The 27,863-nt window shown below is 43.6% G+C and overlaps 1 protein-coding gene across 4 annotated transcripts in view; it reads left to right on the top strand.

Annotated features, from left to right (window-relative positions):
• The window catches only part of rbm27 (RNA binding motif protein 27), a 185,401-nt gene that overhangs the window by 47,857 nt on the left and 109,681 nt on the right, over positions 1–27,863 (top strand). For 3 of the 4 annotated variants that reach the window (XM_072512629.1, XM_072512627.1, XM_072512628.1), the window contains exons 3-8: positions 2,775–2,911; positions 6,472–6,561; positions 7,032–7,126; positions 8,683–8,885; positions 21,860–22,129; positions 23,377–23,631. In XM_072512629.1, the coding sequence (XP_072368730.1) occupies positions 2,775–2,911; positions 6,472–6,561; positions 7,032–7,126; positions 8,683–8,885; positions 21,860–22,129; positions 23,377–23,631 (1,050 nt within the window). The remainder of the gene's footprint in view (positions 1–2,774; positions 2,912–6,471; positions 6,562–7,031; positions 7,127–8,682; positions 8,886–21,859; positions 22,130–23,376; positions 23,632–27,863) is intronic. The other variant, XM_072512630.1, reaches the window with a different exon arrangement.

Consider the following 27,863-nt stretch of genomic DNA (forward strand, 5'->3'; position numbering starts at 1 on the left):
GGACATGGGAGAAAAAGGAGAACTCTTTGGCCAGCGGCCTGGCAAATCTCCACGGATCCACTCCCTCCATTTGGTCCATAAACCCCCTAAGCACCTTGGCCGCTGCCGCCCTTCTTCCGGTCCTGGATCTAGATCTATCTAACCCTGGGTCTAGCACGGTGTTGAAGTCTTCCCCCCCCCCCCCATTACCAGGTTTCCTACCTCCAGGTCCGGGATATGTCCCAGCATCCGCTTCATAAATCCCGCATCATCCCAGTTCGGGGCATATATGTTGACCAGCACAACCTCCATTCCCAGCAGTCTGCCACTCACCATCACATACCTGCCCCCGCTGTCCGCTACAATGTTCCTAGCCTCGAACGACACCCGTTTCCCCACCAATATGGCCACCCCTCTATTCTTTGCGTCCAGCCCTGAGTGGAACACCTGTCCCACCCATCCTTTCCTTAACCTAACCTGGTCCGCCACCTTCCGATGCGTCTCTTGAAGCATGGCCACATCTGCCTTCAGTCCTTTTAAGTGCGCGAACACTCGGGCCCTCTTAATCGGCCCATTTAGGCCTTTCGCGTTCCACGTGATCAACCGGACTGGGGGGCTGCCTGCCCCCCTCCCCTGTCGACTAGCCATCACCCTCTCTGGGCCAGTCCCACGTCCCGGTCCCGCGCACCCACCCAGGCGGTGCATTCCCACCTCGACCATCTTTTCTCTTACCAGCTCCCTTTTGATCGCAGCAGCAGCAACCCAGTTGTCCAACCCCCCCCCCCCCCCCCACTAGATCCCCATCTAGCATGGTTACTCCCCCCATATTACTTCCGAAAGTCAGCTGACTTCAACTGACCCCGGCCTCTCCTGCTCTCTCCTTGACCCCCCCCTGTGTGAGGAACTCCCTTCCTCCTTGTGCCAATCTTCCCGCCATCATCTCTCTGGCGCGGGAAAAGAAAAAGAAACCTCGCGCTTTCTAGAACCATCCCACCCCCCATGGCGCAGCTCCCCCTACAGCCCCGTTCCCATTCCCCATCCCCCGCCTGGGTCTCCCCCCCCCCCCCCCCCCCACCGGCGCCCACATTTCTCAGTGTCCCCCCCCTCCCCAATTTACACCCTTATACATCAGCATTGTCATTTCCCCTCCAACATCAGTCCCTCAGTCCTGGTCCAGTTTCTCTTTTTGAATGAAAGTCCATGCTTCTTCCGACGTTTCAAAGTAGTAATGTCTATTCTGGTGCGTGACCCATAATTGCGCCGGCTGCAACGTCCCGAACTTTACTTTCTTCTTATGCAGCACCTCCTTGGCTTGATTGAAACTCGCCCTCCTTCTCGCCACCTCCGCACTCCAGTCCTGATACACTCGTATCACCGCATTCTCCCATCTGCTACTTCGTACCTTCTTGGCCCATCTCAAAACAACCTCTCTGTCATTGAAGCGGTGAAATCGCACGACCATCGCCCTCGGTGGTTCTCCAGCCTTTGGTCTCCTCGCAGGGACCCGTTGGGCCCCTTCCACTTCCAAGGGGCCCGTGGGGGCCTCAGCTCCCATTAGCGAACGTAGCATCGTGCTCGCATAAGCCCCACCGTCTGCTCTTTCCACACCCTCGGGGAGACCCAGGATCCGGAGGTTCTTTCTCCTTGATCTATTTTCCAGGACTTCAATTCTTTCGATGCACTTCTTATGGAGCGCCTCGTGCGTCTGCATTTTGACCGCTAGGCCCAGGATCTCGTCCTCGTTGTCAGTTACCTTCTGCTCCACCACACGGAGCTCTATCTCCTGGGCCTTTTTTGTCTCTTTAAGCCCCTCGATTGCCTGTAGCATCGGGGCCAGCACCTCCTTTTTTAGCAGCTCCACACACCGTCTTAAAAATTCATCCTGGTCCGGTCCCCATGTCGCCTGGGCTCCCTCCGACGCCATCTTGTTCCTTTCTTTCCTCTGCCGCTGCCCTCGAGGATCCTCCGTGATCTGGCTGCAGCCGCCGATCTTTTTCTTCACATTGGGGGGGGACTCCCTGTTGCTTCACCCCACACCGGCTTTCGTCGCAAAAAATTTCCCGTTGGGGCTCTTAAAAGAGCCCGAAGGTCCATCAAAGCTGGAGCCGCCGAAACGTGCAGCTTAGCTGGTCATCGCCGCAACCGGAAGTGTCCAGTTTCACGATTTATAAAAGCACAAGCGAACCGTGTCATCGGCCCATCGGAGGCGGAGAATCACAGAGACCCCAGAGAATACCTGGTCGGGCCCCCTAATGATATGCAAACATTGTTTTCTGTACTTTCATTCCAGAACGCATTGACTCTGCCGTTGAGGTGATGGAGAATTGCGATTTGGCGTCAAATCGCCGCATGCCCGATTTAGACTCGGAACCTATTCTCTGCCCAATCGCCTTTCCCGATTTTGGCATCGGCCACCGGAGAATCCCGCCCCATAACTAAATCCTTTCATGGTAACCTTCAGAAGATAAACTATATATTGGGAAGTTTTCTTTTTGCATTGGATAGCAGTGTCCTTTTCCTTTATTTACTCTCTCCATACTTCAGTTTCTTCTGAGACAGTGGAGGTAACAGACAGCTTTGACTGTATTTTGAGAGTTGTGGTTCGTAGTTATTTGTAACAGAGCCTTTGTACATATGAATACCCAAGTCCTATATGAGAGCATTGCACATGTTTCTTTTTGAGGTACTCTACGTAATTAAATTATAAGCAAGTTATTTTTGTGAAATAACATTTTTTTAACATGTTACTTACTCTGGCACCGTAACTCATCATTAGTCTATAATTATTTTGACAGAAACTGTTGGATTTGTGGACAAACTTTTTGATGCTTTAAGCACAAAGAACTACGTGCCACGACCAGAACAGTTTGTTCAGGAGACATTAAAGCAGGACATGCAACCTACTTGGCAAGAAAGAGAGGACAAGAAAGAAGTGAGTAACAATATGTCTACTTCTGTGAGTTAATTTTGTATTAGAGCATGGCTAAGCTAGTGAATATAGTGTTGAACGTGCAATTCGGAGATCAAAAATTCAGATATCATTAAAGGGAATCCCAAGGCTTTCTATAAACATTTAAAAATAAAATGCTAGTAAAAGAGAGTAGGGCCGATTACGGATTTAAAAAAGGGGACTTGCACGAGGTGACAGGAGAAATAGTGGAGCGATTAAATAGGTCTTGACAAAGGAAGAAGCTGCGACGCATGTCACATAGGGTGGTGAATCTGTGGAACTCTTTGCCGCAGAAGGCAGTGGAGGCCAAATCACGGAGTGTCTTTAAAACAGAGATAGATAGGTTTTTGATCAATAAGGGGAACAGGGGTTATGGGGAGAAGGCAGGAGAATGGGGATGAGAAAAATATCAGCCATGATTGAATGGTGGAGCAGACTTGATGGGCCGAGTGGCCTAATTCTGTTCCTATGTCTTATGGTCTTATGTCGAGGTGAGAGGAGGTAACTGGTACGCTGGAAGAATTTGGGAGTTGAGTAGGAGAAAGTATTGGAAAAGCTATCTTTACTTAAAATAGACCGTGTACGAGGACTGGATGAGATGCATCTTGCAGAGGCATTAGTGATTCTCAGTCTTTCTCAGATATGGGAGTGGTGACACAGGATTGGAGAATTGTGAATGTTACACACTTGTTCAAAAAGGGGTGCAGTCCGTTTGACCTCATTGTTGGGGAAACTTCTAGAAACTATAGATAAGGACAAAATTAATGGTCATTTAGACCAGTGCAGATAATTAAGGAAAGCCAGCATGGATTAATTGAGGTAAAGCCATGTTGAACTATAGTGTTGGAGTTTTTTGAGGAAGTAACAGAGAAGTTGATGAGGGCAACACTGTTGATGTAGTGTAAATGGACATCTGATACAATGCCATACAACAGACGTGTGAGCAAAATTACATCTCATGGAACAAAAGAGAAAGGGGGCATTTGCATACAAAATTGGCTGAGTGACAGGAAACAGCAGTGATAAATAGTTGTTTTTCAGATTGGAGGATAGTTTGTAGTGGAATTCCCAGGCGACAGTGTTGGGACCCTGGCAATTCTTCATGTATGTTAATGATCCAGACTGTCATGTTCAGGGCATGATTTGAAAATCTCCAGATGACATGACGTTCGGAAACATTGTCAACTGTGATGAAGGTAGCTTTGAACTTCAAAAGGACGTAGACTTGTTGGTGGATTGTCCAGACAGGTCTCCAGTAAAGATGTGCAAGTTAGGTGGATTGACCATGACAAATTGCCCCTCAGTGTGGGGTTACAGGGCGGGGATTGGGCCTAGGTAGGGTGGTCTTTGGAAGTGTCGGTACAGACTCGATGGGCCGAATGGCCTCTTTCTGCACTGTAGGAATTCTATGATTCTAAAGTCCAATGCAGAGAAGTGTGAGGTGATTCATTTTGGCAGGAAGAATATGGAAAGACAGTATCAAATGAAGGGAAAAACGGAGGTGTAGGAATGGAGAGACTTTGGTGTATATGAGGGGAAGTTGGGATTGTTTTCCTTGGAGAAAACAGGCTGAGAGGAGAGTTGATTGGGGTATTCAAGATCCTGAGGGCTATTGACAGGATAATTAGTGAGAAACGGCCCTAGTCAAGTGCACCAAGACTTAGAGGGCACAAATTCAAAATAATTGGGAAAAGGAGTAAAAATGATGTGAGGAAAATTGTTTTCACCCAGAGGGTAATTGAAATCTGGAATAAAGTTCCTGAGAGGGTGGTGGAGTCAAGTTTGGTTGAGGTATTCGAATGGGAATTGAATTTCTATCTGAAAAGAGAGAGATATGTAAGATTATGGGGACAAGCAGGGGAGTGGGATTAGCTCTTTCAGAGAGCAAGTGCGGATTCAGTGGGCTGAATGGCCTCCTGCACTAAAGATTCCGTGAATTTGATAAATCTGGTAACTTGTGGGTTGCCTTCTGCTTCATTAATCTCGATTAGGAGAGAAATGTGCAGTACTTCCCTAGTCTGACCTACTTGTCACTTTCACAATACTTATTTCTCTCAGGGTTAAAACTAATGTGCAACTTGGTACTACCTTTCCAAAGTTGCTTGCATCTTGAACAGTTTTTTAAAACGTAGGAAATTGCCTTTACAATGGATAGGAACTAATTAAATAGTAAGAAAAAAAAAAGGACATACAGTCTGTTTACTTTCAGTAAAAAATTCTCTCACAAATGAATCTAACTGTTCATAATTGATCCCAGACCTGCATAATTCAGTCAAAGACTTGAACCTTGGGACTGAATGAATGAGGGGGTGACGAAGGTACAGCTGAAGTGATGTGTTGTTGGATGATTGGAGTTAAAGATAGGAGTAGGAAAACGCTTTCTTACAAACACAAAATCTGGGTTTAGGAGAGAGATGGCATAGAAATTTATTCTGATCAGAATTGATATTAAGACTACTTTGGAGAAGAGTCAGTAGGTCTGCCAGTATTGGTGGAGAGAGAAACAGTTAATGTTCCAGCTCTGTTCTGGTGAAAGGACACAGACCTGAAATGTTGGACTGAAATTTAATGTGGGTGACGATTGGTGAAGGAATATTAGTTGGAGAAACCAGTGAGAACCCTGCTGCACTTCCATGGGGGAGGCCTGACCAAATGCAACTGCATCTCTGGCAATAAAGTTGGGTCTTCCCCAAGATTTAGGGCCCTGATGTTCGGAATCCCACTTAGAAAGAGCTGCTGGCCATTGGGAGTCCATTAACTCTTTTTCCATAAATGCTGCCTCATTTGAATATTTACACAACTTTTTTCTCTTATTTTCGAATTTCAGCATTCAGTGTTTTGCTTCTTTGGGAAAGATTTTGTTCTACAATGCAGTTGTCGCTTCCTGTTGTATCTCGTAGTTTGAAATTTTGGGAGGTTTTCTGGTGTGCCAAAAATGCATTTGATTAGCTTTAATCTTGTGGTTGCCATTTGTTGCCAATATCAGATTATACAATTTGAGGAAAAGTGCACATGAAGTTGCATAAATGATGTGTGTGCATGAATGTGTTACACCAATGGATGTTTATTTATTTAGTGAATGCAAAGTCTCCAAGCCAAGTAGTTTCTTCCGGCTCTGCTGTGTTTGAGTGCGGATAGACCTCTGATGAGTGTTCGGATTGGACATTCTTCTATGATGGGGTGCACAGTTTGCTCTCTCCCACAGGCACGTAGGGGGCTGGTGCCTATGCCCCATCTGTGGAGGTTGGCCAAATAGGGGCTGTAGCTGGTCTTTAATCTGTAAAAGGTGGACTAGGTACTTGTTTGTCATGTTCAAAGATTCCCATTAATTTGTCCAGGTGGAATTTGTGTTGAAGTCCTGTGAGGGATGGTTTTTCCAGTTTGGTTTCCTTGATGGGAGTCGAACCTTGGGTGGGCTGAATAGATCAGCATGAAGATCGGCAGGATGTTAATGATCCAGACTGTCACGTTCAGGGCATGATTTTAAAATTTCCAGATGACATAACGTTCGGAAACATTGCAAATTTTTTCTAATTTTGTAGGTTGTTGCAAGTCGGTGGATACGTGGAGGAGTGATGTTTGCCAGGACAGGGCGCCAAGGCAGTTGTGTTGAGCATAGTGTTCCATTAATGGTACGCATTACCAATGGATATACAACGGTTCTTTGGCAAATAATCTACAGAACCTTTTTCATACGTGTATCATTATTCCTGACTTTCTTATTGATGTTCCATTGATGATGCTGTCAATTTGGTGGGAGATATGATAAAGTGAAAGCAGTGGGGATCGTTGCAGCGGATATCCAAGGAATAGAATAATTCTAGAAACAGATTGCCTAATGATGTACTTTGAGGAAGATTCTAATGTCTATATAGTCGGTCAGATTTCATGATGCCATTCCTACTAGTTTGTAATGTGAGTTGTCTTGAGAGGCCGATGACGAGAGATGTTGTACTCTTAAGGGGTTAACTGCTGAGATGTAATCATTTATTTTTTTCACCTTTTATCTGTAAGTTGGCATGGGATATGCACTAGATACAAAGATTTTTCTTAACTGCTAACTGCAAGAAACATTTTTTTTTACTGCTTATTGTTATTTTAGGTTCCCTTGTATGATGAAGATCAAGATGGCAGAAAATCTTTATTAAAGAAAAGTCATAGTCCTTTTAAACCTGTTTTGGGACCTATTGATCCAAGGTATGTGCTTCAACCCAAATTATTACCTGAAAATATCAGAATTAAGTGTGCTTTCAGCGCAGGTACAATTGGGTTAAATCTAATAGAATCCGTACAGTGCAGAAGGAGGCTACTCGGCCCATCGAATCTGCACTGGCCTCCGAAAGAGCACCATATCTCGGCCCACTCCCCTGCCCTTTCTTCGTAATCCCACCTAACCTACACAGCTTTGGACGCTAAGGGTCAGCTTATCATGGCCAATCCACTTTCGGACTGAGGAAGGAAACCGGAGCACCCGGAGGAAACCCACGCAGACACAGGGAGAACACGCAGACGCACGTCATCAGTCAAGTACTTTTCTCATTTTCGGATACAGAGGGAGTGCACAAATACACAAGAATATAGTATTGATTTTTGTTCTGCAAATGCAGTAAACTCACGACTGTGTCCCCTTTTGACTTACTTTTCATAAGGTGATGGGGCACTGCAAGCTATACCCAGCAGAGAAGTATTGCTTGCAAATTCTATTGCCTTGTTTTTCATGAATTATGGATATTTGTTAGTTTTAATATATTGCTCTACAATGTACTTATTCAGCATGATAAATAAGTAATGATTATCAGACCATTTTAGTTTTGGAGAGTTTCTGTTTTTTTTTTGTAATGTTATAATATAAAATGGATTAAGACATTAAGGAGATGAAATTTCTGTTGTAATGAAAAATGGAAGGATGCCTGTTTTATTTCCCCCCCCCCCCCCCCAAAAAAAACCTAATGCCCTACAAATGAAATTGCAACATCACCGTTTCCACACGTTGATAGCTTTCCTTAGTGGATTGTAATTACAGAGGAAACAGGCAATTTTGATTGCGAGATTTTGCATTCAAAATAATTCTTCACTTGGCACATTTCAAGAGTAATATTGCCAAGTAATATTCTGAATGCTCATGCATCCTGTAATGTTCAGTTGAAATATTTTGTCAGCGAGCCACAAAACCTGTCTTGTGTTTTAAAGAAAATGATTTCCTGAATGTGTCATGATTCATCAAACTGTCACCTTCATATTCGTTTTAAAGCTCTATTTACTGTGATTTGATTCACTAAGGTACTGGTCCCAGCTTAGTTCAAGTGAAGACCATCCCGTTGGAACAGCTCGCTCTTTCCTCAGTATGGTACCGGTGATCCGTAAACGGGAACTCCTTTCCTTCAACACTGCTCTTTCAGCCACTTATTAAACATCGAAATATTATTGATGCCTATGCTAATTTGTAAGTGGCTCAAATGACAATCCAGAGATTGATTCTGCTGCAATTTCATAGAATTTACAGTGCAGAAGGAGGCCATTCGGCCCATCGAGTCTGCACCGGCTCTTGGAAAGAGCAACCTACCCTAGGTCCAAGGTTTTACTTTTTGGTCCGACCTCCCCAATCTCTCAGCTGAATCTAATTTCTGTCTGTATCATTGACTTCAACTGAACTGAAGTGTGATTGGATTTAAAAAAAAACAAAAAACATTTTAATCTGAAAGGCCATAATTTTATTGCAAGTACTAGTATGATCTATTCTTTCAATTTATTAGAACTCGCGATGATAAGAAACGTGAAGAACGACGACGCAGGGACTTTGAGAGATATCCTCATCCCAGAGACCTTTATCGAGAGCGATATGACCGTCGTAGGGGCAGAAGTTACAGCCACAGTCCAACAAAGAGCGCAAGTCGAAGTCGCAGTCGTAGTCGAGACAGGACTCGAGATCTTGGGCGCAGCAACAGCACGAGCAGAGGTAATTTTAATATGCTTGCGAATATGCTTTTTTGGAGTGGTGGGGTGAAGGATGTCAGCATTGATGCATAATTTACTGTCAGCATTGATGCATAATCACGAATGGAAGGTTGATTTCTCTGATATGGTCTGCTGTTTGCTATGTTTTCTTCCAATCTGCCATCCTTTCAGTGCTGGACATATCTTTATCCAGTTATGAACAACAAGTTGCATTTATTCATCTCCTTTTATACAGGAAGTGTCCCAAGATACTCTAAATGGGCTTAATCAGGCAAAATGTGATATTGAGCCAGATTGGGGATATTGGGATGGATAATCAAAAAGATGGTCTAAGGCGTATAGACCCTAAGCTTTGGAATTTGCTCCTTAAACCTGAGCTCATCCACCTTTCTTTCATGCAAAGAACTGAAGAAACCCCCCATCTGGTGATCTAAGAAAAGGAAGGACAGACCAAATGATGCAGTATGATAGAATTGGACGTCATCAGTCATTCAACTTTCTATTTGTCCTTTGGTTCCGGTAAAGGGCAAATGTCTTGTTATTTTAAAACTTATGTGGGAGTATCTTACACCTGGAAAATTTGCAATTGCTCATCAAGGATAAACTGGTAGACTATTTGGGGTGCTATACTTGTATTAATTGACCAAATTAATGCTCAGTTAATATATATATTTGTAGTTAATTTTGTAATTGCATTACAAAAGGCAAGTTATGCCAGACCAATTTAATAGAATTTTGAGTTAAAATAATATAGCATGGGTAGCAATATGGATATAATTTACTTGGACTCCTGTATATAAAAAAAAAGACCTTTGAAATGGAAGTCCAGTTAGAAAAATTAATAGATGGTCTGAATTTTCCTGATTAACATTAAATAACTAGTGTTCTGGGTGGAGGGCAGAAAGTTTGTGGACTGGAGAAGGTCACAGAGATAGTTGAGGAGTGAATCCATGGAGAGATTGAGAAATGAGATTCAAATACTAAAATAATATTCTTAATATGGTAGAAGATGGGAACAAGCTTTATAGCTATGTAAAGCATGTGTAGGTAATTTGAAGATGCAATTTGATGTAGATAATTTTGTTTCAGATCACCTTCCAGCCACTATTCTAAACGGCTTGGAAAGAAACTGCTAATCTGTCTGCAGACATATCTTTAACTGAGCTGCAGTGAGAGCAGATGCTTGACTTCTGCTCACATTCCAATCTATAACTCCACTAAACTGCTTTTCTGCAAAATGCCTGGTAACGTAGCTGATCCCATTAATTACATCAACTTAGCAAGCTGAAACACAATGTATCTGATTAACTCCACAGGGAACCCCCTTCATCCAAACAAAACTCCATTAGCCTCGGCACCTCTGGCTCCCAAAGCCTTTCAGACCAGCATTTTTAAAAAAACTGCAGCAGTCAGACACACACAAACCCACTAACCCAGGCTTTTAATGCTTCCTGCACGTAATACCTACAATGCAATATATCTGAAATTCCTACCTTCATCACACTGTATCCTGAGACTGTGACTCCTTGTTCTGGACACCCCAGCAAGGGGAAACATCATCCCTGCATCCAGTCTGTCCAGCCATGTCAGATTTTTATACCTTTGAATGAGATCCGTCTCATTCTTTTAAACTCCAGTGAATACAGGCCTAGTCCAACTAATATCTCCTCGTACGGCAATCCTGCCATTCCAAGGATTAGTGTGGTGAACCTTCGCTGCATTCCCTCCATGGCAAATGTATCCTTTCTTGGGTAAGGAGACCAAAATTATATACAATACTTCAGGTGTGTTCTCAACAAGGCCCTGTGCAGCTGCAGTGAGACATTGTGCTCCTGTAGTCCACTCTTTTGAAGGCCATCATGCCATTTACTTCCTTAGTTGCTTGCTGCACTTACATACTTGCTTCCAATGAATGGTGTACAAGGTCACACAGGTCCCTTTGTATGTCAACATTTCCCAACCAATCACTATTTAAGTCATACTCTGCCCTTTTGTTTTTCCTTCCTAAGTAGATAACTTCATATTTATCCACGTTATACTGCATCTGCCACATATTTGTACACTCGGTCAACTTGTCTAAATCACCTTGAAGTCTCTCAAAATCCTCCTCACCACCCACATTACCACCAGGTTTTGTGTCGTCATCAAAATTGGAAATATTACATTTGGTACTCTCATCCAAATCATTGGTGAACCTCTTTAGATTGGAGTCATACCTGGTGCAAAGAAAGGTGGGTGTAGTTTTTGGAGGTCAATCATCTCAGTTGCAGGACATCCCCGCTAAAGTTCCTCAGGGTTATGTCTTAGGCCCAGCCATCTTCAGCTGCTTCATCTTCACCTTTCTTCCATCATAAGGTCAGTAGTGGGCATTGCATGATGATCAGCACCATTCACAACTCCTCAGATAGTGAAGCAGTCCGTGTCCAAATGCAGTGGGATGGACAGCTTCCAGGCTTGGGCTGACACAATGTCAGACCATGATCATCTCCAATGTAAGAGAATTTAACCATTGCTCCTTGGCATTGCCATCACTGAATCCCCCACTATCAAAATCCTGCATGGAATTTCCATTGACCAGAAACCTAACTGGACAAGACATAAAAATACTATGGCTACAAGAGCAGATCAGAGGCAAGAAATTCTGCGGCGGGTACATCACCTCCTGACTCCTGAACCCCCACACATGCGCACAGACATCCAGAAGGCACCAGTCAGATGTAAGATTCTATAGAATCCCTGCAGTGCAGAAGGAGGCTGTTAGGCCCCTTGAGTCTGCACTGAACCACAGAAAGCACTCTACCTCGGCCCACTCCCCGCCCTCTCCCTGTAATCCCATACATTGATCATGGTCAAGCCACCGAACCTACACATTGTTGGAAGTCCATAGACTTTGCTGACTGTGTTCTATTCCTTCTCCCAGACCAAATTAAACATCAATGGTCAAATTGCTTTTTAGAAAGGTCCCTTATTCATCCCCTCAAATGACAAATGTAAAATCAGAAGTTAAAACTCCAAATTAAGCTTGGATATTAAATGCCTTGAAGCTGTGAAATCATTTTATTCACTGCACTGTGAAATACATTGCACAGCAAAACCCATTATCACAAATCTTATCTCTATCACAAGCCATAAAGTGAAATTTTCCATGCAAGTCTTCCTTTTCATAGATGTACTGGCCCATGCCCCCATATCCATGGTAGTTTATACAGAAAGGGATTACACATCTCACACATGCTTGAATAGCTTTTCAGGGCAGAATATATTTGTGTCGACACCTGGGGCAGAATGGGATATCCCCACTCACCCCTAGGTGCAGATTGGGTGTTTGGGGGGAGTGCCCTGCAAATAATGAGGTGGTAATTCTGGTTGTGGATCTCTCCCCCCCCCCCCCCCCCCCCCCCCCCCCCGAATTAAGACCGAATGGGAAGGCTCAAGAGTGACCTTCCCACCGATAGACCAGTTCTGATGGTGACCAGTTAAAGGGTCCCACCCTGCTACTTCTGGTATTCGACCAGCAGCAAGCAGGGGCAACGGGAAATACTCTCCACTTGCCTGAATGAGTGCAGCTCCAGCAACACTGAAGATGCTCAACACTATTAAGGTGCTTGCCACCCCTTCTAAATCATTCACATCCTCCACCAGCGACGCTCAGCAGCCGTGTGTATCATCTACAAGATGCAGAAATTTACCAAGGCTCCTTAGACAGCACCTTCCAAACCCGCGATCGCTACCATTTCAAGGACCAGGACAGCCCCCCCAATCCTGACCTGGAAATCTACCACCGTTCCTTCACTGCGCCTGGGTCAAAATCCAGGAGCTCCCACCTGAACAGCACTGTGGGTGTACCGACACCACATGGACTGCAGCAGGTTAAGCAGGCAGCTCATCACCAGCTTCTCCAGGGGTGGTTGATTAGTGCCTGTGATGCCCACATATCATGGACCAATATTTAAAAAAAAAAAAAACAGCTACTACTTTTCAGAAATATATCATTGACTGTGAAGTAATGCAAAGCCTTGTGTGAATTATATCAATATTTTAAAGCTATTTTAGAATTGGAGCTCTTGCATTTGGCAATTAACTGAAGTTGAACTCTGTTCATTTGCTGCTTCAGATTTCAAATATCTTAAATTCAATTCGAAAGGCTGTTCTGGTGCAATTGAAAGCCACAATCTCAGGATTGCTAGTTTAGTACCATAACCACTACATTATGTACTCCGGTTAAGTATGTTCTCATTGGCATTAACCTGTTACTCTCTCCAGTGGTATACTATGGGGTATGTGCAAGGCCACTGATTGTGCAAGCCTTTAGAAAGGAAATCCAGACAGCTTCATATCTTCTGAGGTCTAGATGGAATCCTTACCTGAAGCACTTTGAGATTTAAAAAATATTTTTCTTAAATCTCAATAGGGTGCTCATGTAGGCACCTGGAGTACAGTGATTAATCCTTTTATCTGTAGGCTGTGCGGGTTTTTATTTTCTGCACAGTATTAAATCTGCTTCCCTACCTTTGAATGAAAGACAGGTTACATAAGATATGACTTAACCAATAAATGTTGTTTTCTAAAAAGAAACACTTTAAAATACATTTTGTGCTGTGCAGTGTTGTTCATGCTAAATACAATTGGAGGAGAAGAGTAGGATTTGTCCTCTGACACCTGTTGTTATTTTTCCCATTTAAATTCAGGCTGATGATTGATTCCATCAGTTATTGGAAGTTAGAAATAGTTTCAGACTTTTCTATTGCTGGGCACATAATTTGAAGCCTTAAGATTAAGCATGAGCAGACAATGAACCAAGGACCTGCCTTTGGACAGAACGCTCCTGGAATTGAATTATCTCTCGGATGATACTGGTAGCGAAACAGTTTTGCAAATTGGGCTAAACTTTGGGAAGTTGTGTCTTGATTTTAACACCTACATCGGATTGGAAACATTTCCATTGTTGCATTAGTAAATTAGCAGACTGTGAACTGTGACTTGTAATGCTGCTAAGAAAGCTATATCACAATGTTTATGAAGAGATCCTTTTCAATTTCATTTTTAGGGACTGCATGTGAACAACATAGTCCCTCTGGATTTAAGATCATGTCCCTAGCTGTTACTTGAATATATCAGCTGTACTTGCAATAGTTTCATCATTTCTCAAACAGGGCATCAGGTGGAAAACCTCATTTAGAAAATGTCTGTTTTTGTGAAAGGGTGGAGAAACTAGCAACTGACAAAGATCAAGTTCAGCTCCTTTTGTACATCAAGAAAGTCACGTTTTCTGCATTTATGAATGTTGGTGGGAATTCTTAGTTTGGAGCCAGATTGAAGGAAAAAATAAATGAAAAGGTTAAAAAAAATAAAAATTAGACTGGTTGTCTCTGGACTGTTCATGGTTATGAACAGCTATTATAAAGTTTACTTCTGAGACTATGACTGGAAGTAAAGGGCGCAGTTTTAGTGTTTCCCTCTAAAATATTTTTGAGTCATAATTTAACTCCATTTTGAAGTGTGCTATGTTTTTCATAGAAGTTCATAGAATTTACAGTGCTGAAGGAGGGCATTCGGCCCATCGAGTCTGCACCGGCCCTTGGAAAGAGCACCCTACCCAAGCCCACCCTATCCCCATAACCCCACTTAACCTTTTTGGACACTAAGGGCAATTTAACCACTCCACCTAAACCGCACATCTTTGGATTGTGGGAGGAAACCGGAACACCCGGAGGAAAGCCACACAGACACGAGGAGAATGTGCAGAGTCCGCACAGACAGTGACCCAAGCCAGGAATCGAACCTGGACTCTGGAGCTGTGAAGCAACCATGCTAACCACTATGTTACCGTGCTGCCACGTGCTGTTTGTATAGTAGAGGCCGGTGTTGAATCTCTGCTGTATTGCAAACACTGGTTCAAAGACCCAATGTTCTTCTCCGGCGATCAGTCGCTAATGTGTATGATTGTCCATCTAAGAAATTCCGTGTCACTGGTCATTAAGTTCTGTGGGTCCTCACGTGGTGGATGTGTCTGATCATTAGAGTCGCATCTTCGGCCACATACATGGCAGGAGTTTCTGGGAGGTGGGATTGGTCCTTCGACTCGATCATTGATATTCCTTTCTCGGGCTCCTTTTCCGGATCTCCTCTTGCCATGGGTGTTCTCAAGGAATCATGTCCCTTCAATGAGGCGTTTCCTCCAAGTCGGTCGTCTCTGAGCAAGTGACTCCCAGGCATTGATGTCTATGTTGCATTTCTTGAAAGTAAGCCTTTGGGCTGTCTTTGAAGCACTCCCATTGTCCTCCTCTTGTTCAGAAGCCTTCCCTGAGGTGGGCGAAGAAAATTTGCTTTGGCAGTCGGGACTCTGACATCCTAAGCATGTGCTGGCCCTTCAAGGACTTCGATGTTAGTATGCATGTCCTCCCATCTGCACTGGCTTTCCAGCAGGATTTATTCAGAAATTGGGAGAAGGCGGCATGCGAGGATTCGGATGATGATCTTCCCGGCGATGGAGAGTAGGGAGATTCCTTGGTAGCTCCCACAGTCTGCTTTGTCGTCTTTTTTGAAGATAGTAGAAATGACGGCATCCCTGAAGTCAGCAGGATTTCTTCTCTGTCCCAGGAACAGCTGATGGAGACAACGGGTGATCTCTTCTCCAAGATAGAAAATCTTCCCTGGAATCCCATCCACTCCTGCAGCGTTTCCATTCTTCATATGTTTGATAGCCGCTTCGACTTCATCCACACTTGGTGGGAGTCCAAGATTATCTTTGGGGAGTTGGGGGATTTCCAAGCACACAAATTATACATGAGAACATCCCGATTTAGAGTTATTTGTAGTGTTCTCTCCATCGAAGGCTGATGGTTCCTGCGTCTCCCAGAAGAGTTTCATTCTTACTCTGCACCGTTTTGAGGCCGAGGGAGTTGGGTCCACATATTGCCTTATATTGGCACTGAAGAAGCTCCAACTGTCATGCTTGTCAGTGAGGAGTTGTAGCTCTTGGCTTTCTCAGTCCACCATTGCTTCTTGATTTCCCTAGTTCTTGTTTGCATCTCTGCCGTTGTTGTTTGATTAGTTCTCCTCTTAGTCTTGCTGGTGATGTCGTTTTGCCAGGCACGGAGAGCTTTCCTCTTTTTTTGTTGATGTGATCTTAGATGGTGTGATATTGTGACACCCTGGGCTAGTGTGTGGCCAAATCCAGCAGAGGGCAGTAGAGCGGAGCTGCTGATTGGCTGTTGCAAGGGAAATTTGCATACCTCCGTTGTGGTCACCCTAACTTGAAGGTGGTTTGTGGAGGAGCTGTTGTCAAGTGACACTTAAACCCGAACACTTGTTCAGTGTTTCCCTCCCTACCCCCTCCTCTAACCAAAAAAAACAACCGCTGTAAAGATCAAGAGGAAGGCTCGAGGTCAGGTAGAAGTAGAAAGAAGTTGAACCATGACGCCACAGCCTGCAGGTAAGGGATTGGCTGGTGACTGGTAAGTAGTTTTTCTTTTATTTTCCCTCAGGTGTTATCGTGCAGGGCGCAGAGGTTGCTGAGTGAGTGCTTGCTGAGAAGGGGAGTGAATAACAGGTAAGCTCTTTCTTTCTTTTTTTTTTTATCGAGAGCAGATGGCAGGGAAGGTAGTGCAATGTTCCTCCTGCAGAATGTTTGAGGTGAGGGACGCCTTCAGTGTCCCTGCTGATTTCATCTGTGGGAAGTGCACCCATCTCCAGCTCCTCCGAAACCGCGTTAGGGAACTGGAGCTGGATGAACTTAGGATCATTCGGGAGGCAGAGGTGGTCATAGATAGAAGCTGCAGGGATGTAGTTACTCCGAAGAATAAGGATAGATGGGTGACGGTGAGAGGGGCTGGGAGGAAGCAGTCAGTACAGGGATCCCCTGTGGTCGTTCCCCTTAGTAACGAGTATACCGCTTTGGATACTGTTGGGGGGGTGGGGGGAGACTTACCAGGGGTAAGCCATGGTGTGCAGGTCTCTGGCACAGAGTCTGTCCCTGTTGCTCAGAAGGGAAGGGGGAGAGGAGTAGAGCATTAGTCATTGGAGGCTCCATAGTTAGGGGGATAGATAAGAGATTCTGTGGGAACGAGAGAGACTCTCGGTTGGTGTGTTGCCTCCCAGGTGCCAGGGTGCGTGATGTCTCGGATCGTGTTTTCGGGATCCTTAAGGGGGAGGGGGAGCAGCCCCAAGTCGTGGTCCACATAGGTACCAACGACACAGGTAGGAAAAGGGATAGGGATATAAGGCAGGAATTCAGGGAGCTAGGGTGGAAACTTAGATCTAGGACGAACAGAGTTATTATCTCTGGGTTGTTACCCGTGCCACGTGATAACGAGACGAGGAATAGGGAAAGAGAGGAGTTGAACACGTGGCTACAGGGATGGTGCAGGAGGGAGGGGTTCAGATTTATGGATAATTGGGACTCATTCTGGGGTCGGTGGGACCTCTACAAACGGGATGGTCTACACCTGGACCAGAGGGGTAACAATATCTTGGGGAAATTTGCTAATGCTCTTCGGGAGGGTTTAAACTAGTTGAGCAGGGGCTTGGGAACCTGAATTGTAGCTCCAGTATACAGGAGGTTGAGAGTAGTGAGGTCATGAGTAAGGTTTCAAAGTTGCAGGAGTGTGCAGGCAGGAAGGTGGTTTAAAGTGTGTCTTCAATGCCAGGAGCATCCGGAATAAGGTGGGTGAACTTGCGGCATGGTTGGTACCTGGGACTTCGATGTTGTGGCCATTTCGGAGACATGGATAGAGCAGGGACAGAAATGGTTGTTGCAGGTGCCGGGGTTTAGATATTTCAGTAAGCTCTGGGAAGATGGTAAAAGAGGGGGAGGGGTGGCATTGTTAGTCAAGGACAGTATTACGGTGGCAGAAAGGACGTTTGATGAGGACTCGTCTACTGAGGTAGTATGGGCTGAGGTTAGAAACAGGAAAGGAGAGTTACCCTGTTAGGGGTTTTCTATAGGCCTCTGAAAAGTTCCAGAGATGTAGAGGAAAGGATTGCAAAAATGATTCGGGATAGGAGCGAAAGCACCAGGGTAGTTGTTATGGGGGACTTTAACTTTCCAAATATTGACTGGAAACGCTATAGTTCGAGTACTTTAGATGGGTCCGTTTTTGTCCAATGTGTACAGCAGGGTTTCCTGAGACAGTATGTAGATAGGCCAATGAGAGGCAAGGCCGTATTGGATTTGGTACTGGGTAATGAACCAGGACAGGTGTTAGATTTGTAGGTAGGTGAGCACTTTGGTGATAGTGACCACAATTCGATTACGTTTACTTTAGTGATGGAAAGGGATAGGCATATACCACAGGGCATGAGTTATATCTGGGGGAAAGGCAATTATGATGCGATGAGGCAAGACGTAGGATGCATCGGATGGAGAGGAAAACTGCAGGGGATGGGCACAATGGAAATGTGGAGCCTGTTCAAGGAACAGCTACTGGGTGTCCTTGATGAGTATGTACCTGTCAGGCAGGGAGGAAGTGGTCGAGCAAAGGAACCGTGGTTTACTAAGGCAGTCGAAACACTTGTCAAGAGGAAGAAGGAGGCTTATGTAAAGATGAGACATGAAGGTTCAGTTTGGGCGCTCGAGAGTTACAAGTTAGCTAGGAAGGACCTAAAGAGAGAGCTAAGAAGAGCCAGGAGGGGACATGAGAAGTCTTTGGCAGGTAGGATCAAGGATAACCCTAAAGCTTTCTATAGATATGTCAGGAATAAAAGAATGACTAGGATAAGAGTGGGCCCAGTCAAGGACAGTAGTGGGAAGTTGTGCTTGGAGACCGAGGAGATAGGAGAGGTGCTAAATGAATATTTTTCGTCAGTATTCATACAGGAAAAAGACCATGTTGTCGAGGAGAATACTGAGATTCAAGCTACTAGAAGGGCTTGAGGTTCATAAGGAGGAGGTGTTAACAATTCTGGAAAGTGTGAAAATGGATAAGTCCCCTTGGCCGGATGGGATTTATCCTAGGATTCTCTGGGAAGCTAGGGAGGAGATTGTTGAGCCTTTGGCTTTGATCTTTAAGTCATCTTTGTCTACAGGAATAGTGCTAGAAGACTGGTGGATAGCAAATGTTGTCCCCTTGTTCAAGAAGGGAAGTAGAGCCGACCCCGGTAACTATAGACCAGTGAGCCTTACCTCTGTTGTGGGCAAAATCTTGGAAAGGTTTATAAGAGATATGGTGTATAATCATCTGGGAAGGAATAATTTGATTAGACATAGTCAACACGGTTTTGTGAAGGGTAGGTCGTGCCTCACAAACCTTATTGAGTTCTTTGAGAAGGTGACCAAACAGGTGGATGAGGGTGAAGCAGTTGATGTGGTGTATATGGATTTCAGTAAAGCGTTTGATAAGGTTCCCCACGGTAGGCTACTGCAGAAAATACGGAAACATGGGATTCAGGGAGATTTAGCAGTTTGGATCAGAAATTGGCTTGCTGGAAGAAGACAAAGGGTGGTGGTTGATGGGAAATGTTCAGACTGGAGTCCAGTTACTAGTGGTGTACCACAAGGATCTGTTTTGGGGCCACTGCTGTTTGTCATTTTTATAAATGACCTGGAGGAGGGCGTAGAAGGTAGGGTGAGTAAATTTGCAGATGAGACTAAAGTCGGTGGAGTTGTGGACAGTGCGGAAGGATGTTACAAGTTACAGAGGGACATAGATAAGCTGCAGTGCTGGGCTGAGAGGTGGCAAATGGAGTTTAATGCAGAAAAGTGTGAGTTGATTCATTTTGGAAGGAATAACAGGAAGACAAAGTACTGGGCTAATGGTAAGATTCTTGGCAGTGTGGATGAGCAGAAAAATCTCTGTGTCCATGTAGATAGATCCCTGAAAGTTGCCACTCAGGTTGAGAGGGTTGTTAAGAAGGCGTACGGTGTGTTAGCTTTTATTGGTAGAGGGATTGAGTTTCGGAGCCATGAGGTCATGTTGCAGCTGTACAAAACTCTGGTCGCCGCATTATAGGAAGGATGTGGAAGCATTGGAAAGGGTGCAGAGGAGATTTACTAGAATGTTGTCTGGTATGGAGGGAAGATCTTATGAGGAAAGGCTGAGGGACTTGAGGCTATTTTCGTTGGAGAGAAGAAGGTTAAGAGGTGACTTAATTGAGGCATACAAGATGATCAGAGGATTGGATAGGGTAGACAGTGAGAGCCTTTTTCCTCGGATGGTGATGTCTAGCACGAGGGGACATAGCTTTAAATTGAGGGGAGATAGATATAAGACAGATGTCAGAGGTAGGTTCTTTACCCAGAGAGTAGTAAGGGCGTGGAATGCCCTGCCTGCAACAGTAGTAGTCTCGCCAACATTAAGGGCATTCACATGGTCATTGGATAGACATATGGACGATAAGGGAATAGTGTAGATGGGCTTTAGAGTGGTTTCACAGGTCGGCGCAACATCGAGGGCCGAAGGGCCTGTACTGCGCTGTTATATTCTATGTTCTAATTCCAGCTTGACTGGCCCGGAGTCCCAGCATTAGTGAATTAACCAATAATTTGTATGTTTTCCTGAGATCTCTGACCCTCAACTGCTCCAATGACTTACAGGTACCAGATTTGTTTTGAAGCATTAAAAAAAACTTTATTTATAATGAGAGAAGAGATAAACATGTGATGGAAATAATAGAACAAGGGTCTACCTCTCAGACTATTCCCCCAAAGCCCCTCCCATCCTCCTCCCAGACAGACACATGGTGGGTGGTTAGGAAAGGTTAAAAAGTAACACGGATTAAAAGGGCGGAGTTGAATCTTTGCTGCTGAGGTGGCAGTCTTTGTAGTCAATGATCTTGAAATCATCGGTTGGTGTGAATCTTTTAGAATCTGCCTTCAACTGGATCTCGTGGCTGCAGCAATTCCTCCGGAGAGTCACCTTCACTTGTACAGGCCTCCACCAGGTTGACTCTCAGTCTCACTGAGATAGTATTAGAATTCTCTACATGAGAGTTTAAAAGAGGGGTTTCTGTCGACTTTGTCCCTGACGTTCTGCAGATCAAGATTAACTGGAGTGAAGAGAAAGTAAAGAGGCCCTTTATTCCAGACCTCTAGAGCGCTCAGGGTAGAGATATCAGCACTGTGCCCTCCCCAGCCTTTCATACAGAGGTTAGGCTTTCACCGACCTGGATAGAGACTGCTTGCAGCCTTTTGATCTTCACGGACCTGGCTGGGTGGGATGCTTGCATTATTTAAAGTAGTTAAACCTTCACAGGCCTAGTTGGAAAGTTTTTAAAATTGCCAACCTCAGTTGAGAGAACCTGTTCTTCCTAAGGTGTAAGCAGTCCTGAAACTCAACACTGCAAAACGGAGCTTGCCTGTGTTTTCAGAACATTCCGGAACCAGGCCCCCAATCTGAATCGAGAGCCTGTCATACACCCGGATTTCAAAAGAGCTGATTGGCTGCTAGCCAGGACCATCAAAATGACATCACGGGGGCCTTACCACATAGCACACTGGATTTGGGGGGGGTGCCTGGGCCAGTTCAAATAGCAGTTTGCTGCAGGTTTTTTTTTTTCAAAAGTCTATAGTTTAAAAGCAAAATCTACAATTCAAAAGCAGCCAGCAAGTCCGGAATTAAAAAGGACACCAGGACCAGACAAGAATTTAAAAGAGGTTCCTTAAAGTGGTCGTTCTAGTCGTACCAGTTTTGTTGTTCGCTGGTCTTGCATAGTATTAAAACATAGCTTACCATGGATTCTAGTGGCTTGGCTTACGTTTTGCTCGAGATACTAAGCAAATGTAAAAGAGCATTCAATAACAATGCAAAAGCAATTGCTGACATGTTTTTAACAGGACATTTAGCTAAATCCAATTTGTAAGATTAATGAAATGTACAAGAAGTAATTGAGCTGTACAAATTTTAAGGAAGGTGATTTTATTTGGCAATGCAAAACTCGTGATAAGTTGATAACAATGCATAATTATTATTTTGAAAAATACAGCCTGTTTGAAAGAATTTGGTTCAATAACACTTTATTGTTTTTTTAAATACACAGAGCAACAACATAAAGACAGATCAAAATTTGAATTGGAAAGAAACGAGGGGTCAGAGAACATGTATGTTCCTAGTTGCACGTCTGCGAGCAGTTCAACTGAACAATATTTCTCTGGAGGACATGCTGCTTCTAGTGCAGTAACTGTGGTAGCTCCTGCCCACCACCCTGACAACACGACTGAGAGCTGGTCTAATTTTTATAATAACCACACGGGCACAAATTCCTTTGGTAGAAATTCAGCCCCAAAGCACCGATGCAGAGACTATGATGGTAAGAAATGTGTCCAGCTTTCACCTTTTGTGTTCTCGAATATTTTTGAGTCAAAATTTAATTCCTTCAACTGCATTTTGACACTTGATGGTGACTATAGTCAAGATAGCCTGCACTGAAATTCAGTGCGATACAGCAAACTCGAGTTTAATGTCCATAATGTAAGGGCCATGCAAATGAAGTTCAGTGATGATTCCAGTTGAAATTCGGCTATAAATTAAAAGCTCTGTTGAAAGGAAGGCTGAGAATATATCTAACGTTATCAAAAGTTTTGATATACTGCGTATAGAGAGAATGTTTCCTCTTGTTGAAAGAGCATAATGAGAGGCCATCAATGTAAGATAGAAACCAAGAAATCAAATTGGGAATTCAGAAGAAACTTTACCCAAGAGAGATGGGAATATGGAACTTGCTACTATGGGGTGTGGTTAAAGCGAGTAGTTTATATGTGCCTAAGGGGATAGTAGGCAAGGTTATGAGGGAGAAAGGAAAAGAGGATTAAGATAATATATTTATATGAGGAAAGATGGGAGGAGGCTTGGGGGCCGAATGGCCTGTTTCTGTGCTGAATATCTATGTAATTCTATGTAAGAAAATGAATCAAAATCTGTGCTCTTGGTGGCACTTAATGGGCTATCCCTCCCTGCGCGCCTATGTTCATCAGACTTGCTTTAATCATTTGTGAACATGAACTCATGTCCAAAATAATATATGGTTACCTGGTTGCACATAAGAACTGAACACCCAACAAAATCTAATTTTTGGTATAGTGTCCATTGAAAAGAAGCTTGTCAACTATTGGCAGTCGAGGACCGAGCACGGTAGTACAGTGGTTAGCTGTGGTTACTGTGTGTGTGGAGTCTGCACATTGCGCGTGGGTTTCCTCTGGGTGCTCCGGTTTCTTCCCACAAGTCCAGAAAGACATGATTGTTAGGTAAATTGGACATTCTGAATTCTCCCTCAGTGTACCCGAGCAGGCGCCGGAGTGTGGCGGCTAGAGGATTTTCACAAACTTCATTGCAGTGTTAATGTAAGCGAAGCCTACTTGTGACAATAATAAAGATTATTATTATAAATATTATTATGTGTATGTGCACGGTGTAATGAGTACATAATATTACAATATGATTGCTAGATAAATTTACTCCTCCTTTCCCCATACCCCCATAAATTAAAATTTGAAGGATATGAGTGAAAAATATAGCTTGAAGAAAAACCTTGCACTGAAATTTATGTCTTGTTTTCAGAGAAAGGTTTCTGCATGCGTGGTGATCTCTGCCTCTTTGATCATGGCAATGACCCATTAATAGTGGAAGATGTCACTCTTCCTGGAATGATTCCTTTTCCGCCCCCACCTCCAGGCTTACCCCCCCCTGGCCATCAATTGCCTCCACCAGGACATCATTTACCTCCACCCTTACCAGGTCTCCCTCCAAACCTGAGGTTGCCCCCAATACCCCCACCTGGGCAGCCTCCTCCTCCTGGCATCCACCCTGTAACTGGTAAGGACACCATTTCTTTTCTCACAGTTGTCTTAAATATTTGCTTGTATTCAGTGAACCTGGGTTACTTTGTAGAGGATTTTGGTTCTACTTGAAGAAAAAAACATGTTAATTTACTGTTAAGTCTTTTGTACGTGGAAAACTATTTATTTTCACTCTGTGAAACAACATATTTAAGTCATGGAATCACTGAGCAGCATAGGACATGTGAATTAAGAAACACACAGCTGCAGTTCTTTGTAAAGCTGCAGCACACTGTGTTTGAGATGTATTTGTGTTTTTACGTTGAAAAGGTGCACAACAGAGTCATGACAGAGGAAATTGTTTACAAAGGAATGAAACAGAAAACCAGGCTGTCATTGGGCATTAAGCACTATGATGTTTGAATCTGCAATGCATCCCACTTTGGTTTTGTGCTACAGATTGAAACCTTTATGAATAAGCAGGCTTTATTGGAAAGATCTCTGTTATGGTTATTTTCACATGCTTGGTTGATTGAAGAGCCCTTGTGTAATGCAATCTTAAGTCATTATTACCACAGTACTAAAATAGACTTAATGATGTGAGAACTGGGATTATTATTTGGAAAAGTATGGTACAAGAACTGAGAATGCTTTTGTAAGGTAGAGTTGATGGTTGACTTAACATTGCATGATGATTAGCCATGTTGTTGAACTGAAAAAAAACAAATGAGAAAAAAATGTAACAGTTAAGTGAATGCATGGAAGCTTTTTGGCTAAAGAAAGAAGATCTCAAAAATGTTTAGTGATTTTCTGTAACTCGCGTTCCCAGTAGAACCATTTTTTCAATTATATTTGAAAAATTTGTGACCCTCTGCTAATTGGAATAGTAATTTTGAGATTTGCATCTAATGATAAATATAACCATTGTCTATAAAATGCTAACAGCAGTGATGTCCCAAGAGAAACATTTATGCTTAAAAAATCAGCCAGTCTTGCTTGCAGTTTTGTATGACAGTTGCGATCTCCTGGCTTTATGCAATCATCATAGACTTGTAGAGCAGAGAAGGAGACCATTCATCCCATCTAGTGTAAAAGAACCAGGTGCTCTTTTGAAGACTTACTTTCCCAGCTCTTTCTCCATATTACTGATTTTTTTTTTCTCCAAGTATTTATTAATTTCCTTTTGAAAGCTGCCATTGGATCTGTTTCGACCCTCACTGGGCAGTGGATTCAAACTCTTGCCATTCATTACGCAAAAAAAAGTTATTTCTGGTTCTTTGCCAATCACCTTAAACCTTTGCCTTCTGGTTATTAACTCTTCAGGTTCAGGAAACCATTTTTCTTGATTTATTGTATCCCTTTCATTTTAGAGCTGTTTTATCAAATTTCCTTTTAGTCTTTGCTGCTTTAAGAACACACCTAATTTTTCCAGTTACGGTCCCTCATTATTCGAACCAGCCTGGTAAATTTCTTCTTTACCATCTCCCTAATCTTCATATCCATCCTAAAATATGGTATCTATAATTGGATACAATACTCCATGTGAGGCTGAACTTGGGCTTTACATAGTTTAGGATAACCTCCTGGCTTTGATACTCTGCCCCTCGCCTTTAAAGTCTCAGAATTCCATATGCTTAACTGTTTTGTTGACTTGTCGTGTCACTTTCAAAGATTTATCCACAAACTCTCCAAGGTTTGTTATTGTCCTTGATCTCCTCCCCATTCTTCTCACCCCTAATTTTACTGCAATTAATTTAATTTGCCATGTTTGTTGTTCACCAATCCATGTTCTCTGAAGTATATCACTGTCTCTTTCACCATTTACTACCCTTCCATGTTTTCTGTCACCCGCAAATTTTTAAATTGCACCTTATGTGTAAGCTGCTACTGTATTTGAAAAATAGCAGCGGTTCTAGTAATGAACTCTGGCCCCACAAAGATTTTATGCTGGGGTGGGCAAGGCGGTGGCCACTTCAGGGCTAGCCCCCTTCCCTCTTCCCCAAGGCTCTGTTCATGTCCCTCGGGTCTTAGCTGGACCTCTGGTGCTCAAACTTAGGATCCATTGTCCTCCTGTATTACTTCTTCTCTCCTTTGCACTGCTGACCAATCAGGTTGGCCGGCAGCTCTCTGAGGCAGGACGTTCTCCTAAGTGAGGTACGGAAGTCCTGCCTGCAGCTTAACATCCATTCGAGCCTGAAAAGGCTGTGGAGTATTCTGATTGTGCCGACTCTTCAAATGTGAGAAGCGAGAGCCCACCTCCTTCTTCCCTTTGTAATGTTTGATTCAGGGGAGAGCAACGAGTGTCCAGTTAAAGCCAGGCTTTCAAATATTCATGATTCCTCTCTCAAGAAGTGGAAGATGCTTAAATTAGAATTAAAAGTTGTTCTTGCTTCAGTATCCAATTTTAAAGAAGCTTTTTGGCCATTTGGATGGCCACTTGTTTTTGACGTGGTTGTGGGAGTGCTGGATTGAAGTAACATTTTCAACACGTGACAACTGACGACTTCAGCAGGCAGAAATTGCTGATTATTGGGAGAGCAATATGGTACCAAAATAAAAGCCTCTTGGGAATTAGTGCTAACGTTGGACCCACGTTAAATACAATGTATCCCAAAGTCACTGTATGCCAGTTTCAGGTTAAAGACTGCTGAACTTGAGCCTGCACATAAGTATTGCGTGCAATTCTGGTCGCCGCATTATTGGAAGGATGTGGAAGCATTGGAAAGGGTGCAGAGGATATTTACCAGAATGTTGCCTGATATGGAGGGAAGATCTTATGAGGGATTATGAGGAACGGCTGAGGGACTTGAGGCTGTTTTCGTTAGAGAGAAGAAGGTTAAGAGGTGACTTAATATAGGCATACAAGATGATCAGAGGATTAGATAGGGTGGTCAGCGAGAGCCTTTTTCCTCGGATGGTGATGTCTAGCACGAGGGGACATAGCTTTAAATTGAGGGGAGATAGATATAAGACAGATGTCAGAGGTAGGTTCTTTACCCAGAGAGTAGTAAGGGCGTGGAATGCCCTGCCTGCAACAGTAGTGGACTCGCCAACATTAAGGGCATTCAAATGGTCATTGGATAGACATGTGGACGATAAGGGAATAGTGTAGATGGGCTTTAGAATGGTTTCACAGGTCGGCGCAGCATCGAGGGCCGAAGGGCCTGTACTGCGCTGTAATGTTCTATGTTCTAGTGGAGACATGTTGAGAAAGGGTTGGAGAACTGAAATGACAATATAACTGCAGCATGTACGCACATCAAAAGTAGATTTCTTGTGTGGAATGTCTGGTTAGCGTTCCGATTTTGTTTCTTCAATTTATGTTAGCAATTGCCTGTAAAAAGAGTGCTTCTAAATACTTGCTCACACATTGTGGCAATTCATGGCTCCTACCAATTGACCATATTTATGTAAGTCAACCAGTAAGGAATAGCACTGAAGAGCCCATTCAGTCCTTGAAAAAGAGTTATTGACTTAATTCTATTACCACACCCTTTCTCCACTCCATATCCTTTTATATTTCTTAATTACTTATTTACTTGCTTTCTAGGGTACTTATAGACTCAAGTTTCTACCACTATTTGTTGTGGAATTCCATGTCCTCAATACCTCCTGCATTTAAAAAAAAACCTCAAGTGCTCAAGTGTTCTTTGAGTGAATTACCAACCTTATGCCCTATGGTATGAAACCACCAGTGAAAATAGTTTTCTGAATTGACAAAACCCTCTTCATCTTTACCATTATCAGATTCTTCTTAGCCTTCTTTGTTGTAATGGAAAAAAAACAGTTTCCAAAGTCCCTTTTCAGAACCAAGGCCTCTTATTTTAGTGAGTCTCTACTGCACTTAACCCTCTCCATGGTCTTGCATCTCTGATGGAGAAGGGTGAACAATTTGTGAGACCAAACAATTTAACCACTGCCATAACTTTTTTTCCTCCTAATTCTGGGGTCGGTGGGACCTCTACAAACGGGATGGTCTACACCTGGACCAGAGGGGTACCAATATCCGGGGGGGGGGGGGGATTTGCTAATGCTCTTCAGGAGGGTTTAAACTAGCTCGGGGGGGGGGGGATTTGCTAATGCTCTTCAGGAGGGTTTAAACTAGCTCAGCAGGGAGTTGGGAACCTGAATTGTAGCTCCAGTATACAGGAGGTTGAGAGTAGTGAAGTCATGAGTAAGGTTTCAAAGTTGCAGGAGTGTGCAGGCAGGAAGGTGGTTTAAAGTGTGTCTTCAATGCCAGGAGCATCCGGAATAAGGTGGGTGAACTTG

Source organism: Scyliorhinus torazame, chromosome 7, assembly GCF_047496885.1.
Source record: "Scyliorhinus torazame isolate Kashiwa2021f chromosome 7, sScyTor2.1, whole genome shotgun sequence".
NCBI classification, from domain to species: domain Eukaryota; kingdom Metazoa; phylum Chordata; class Chondrichthyes; order Carcharhiniformes; family Scyliorhinidae; genus Scyliorhinus; species Scyliorhinus torazame.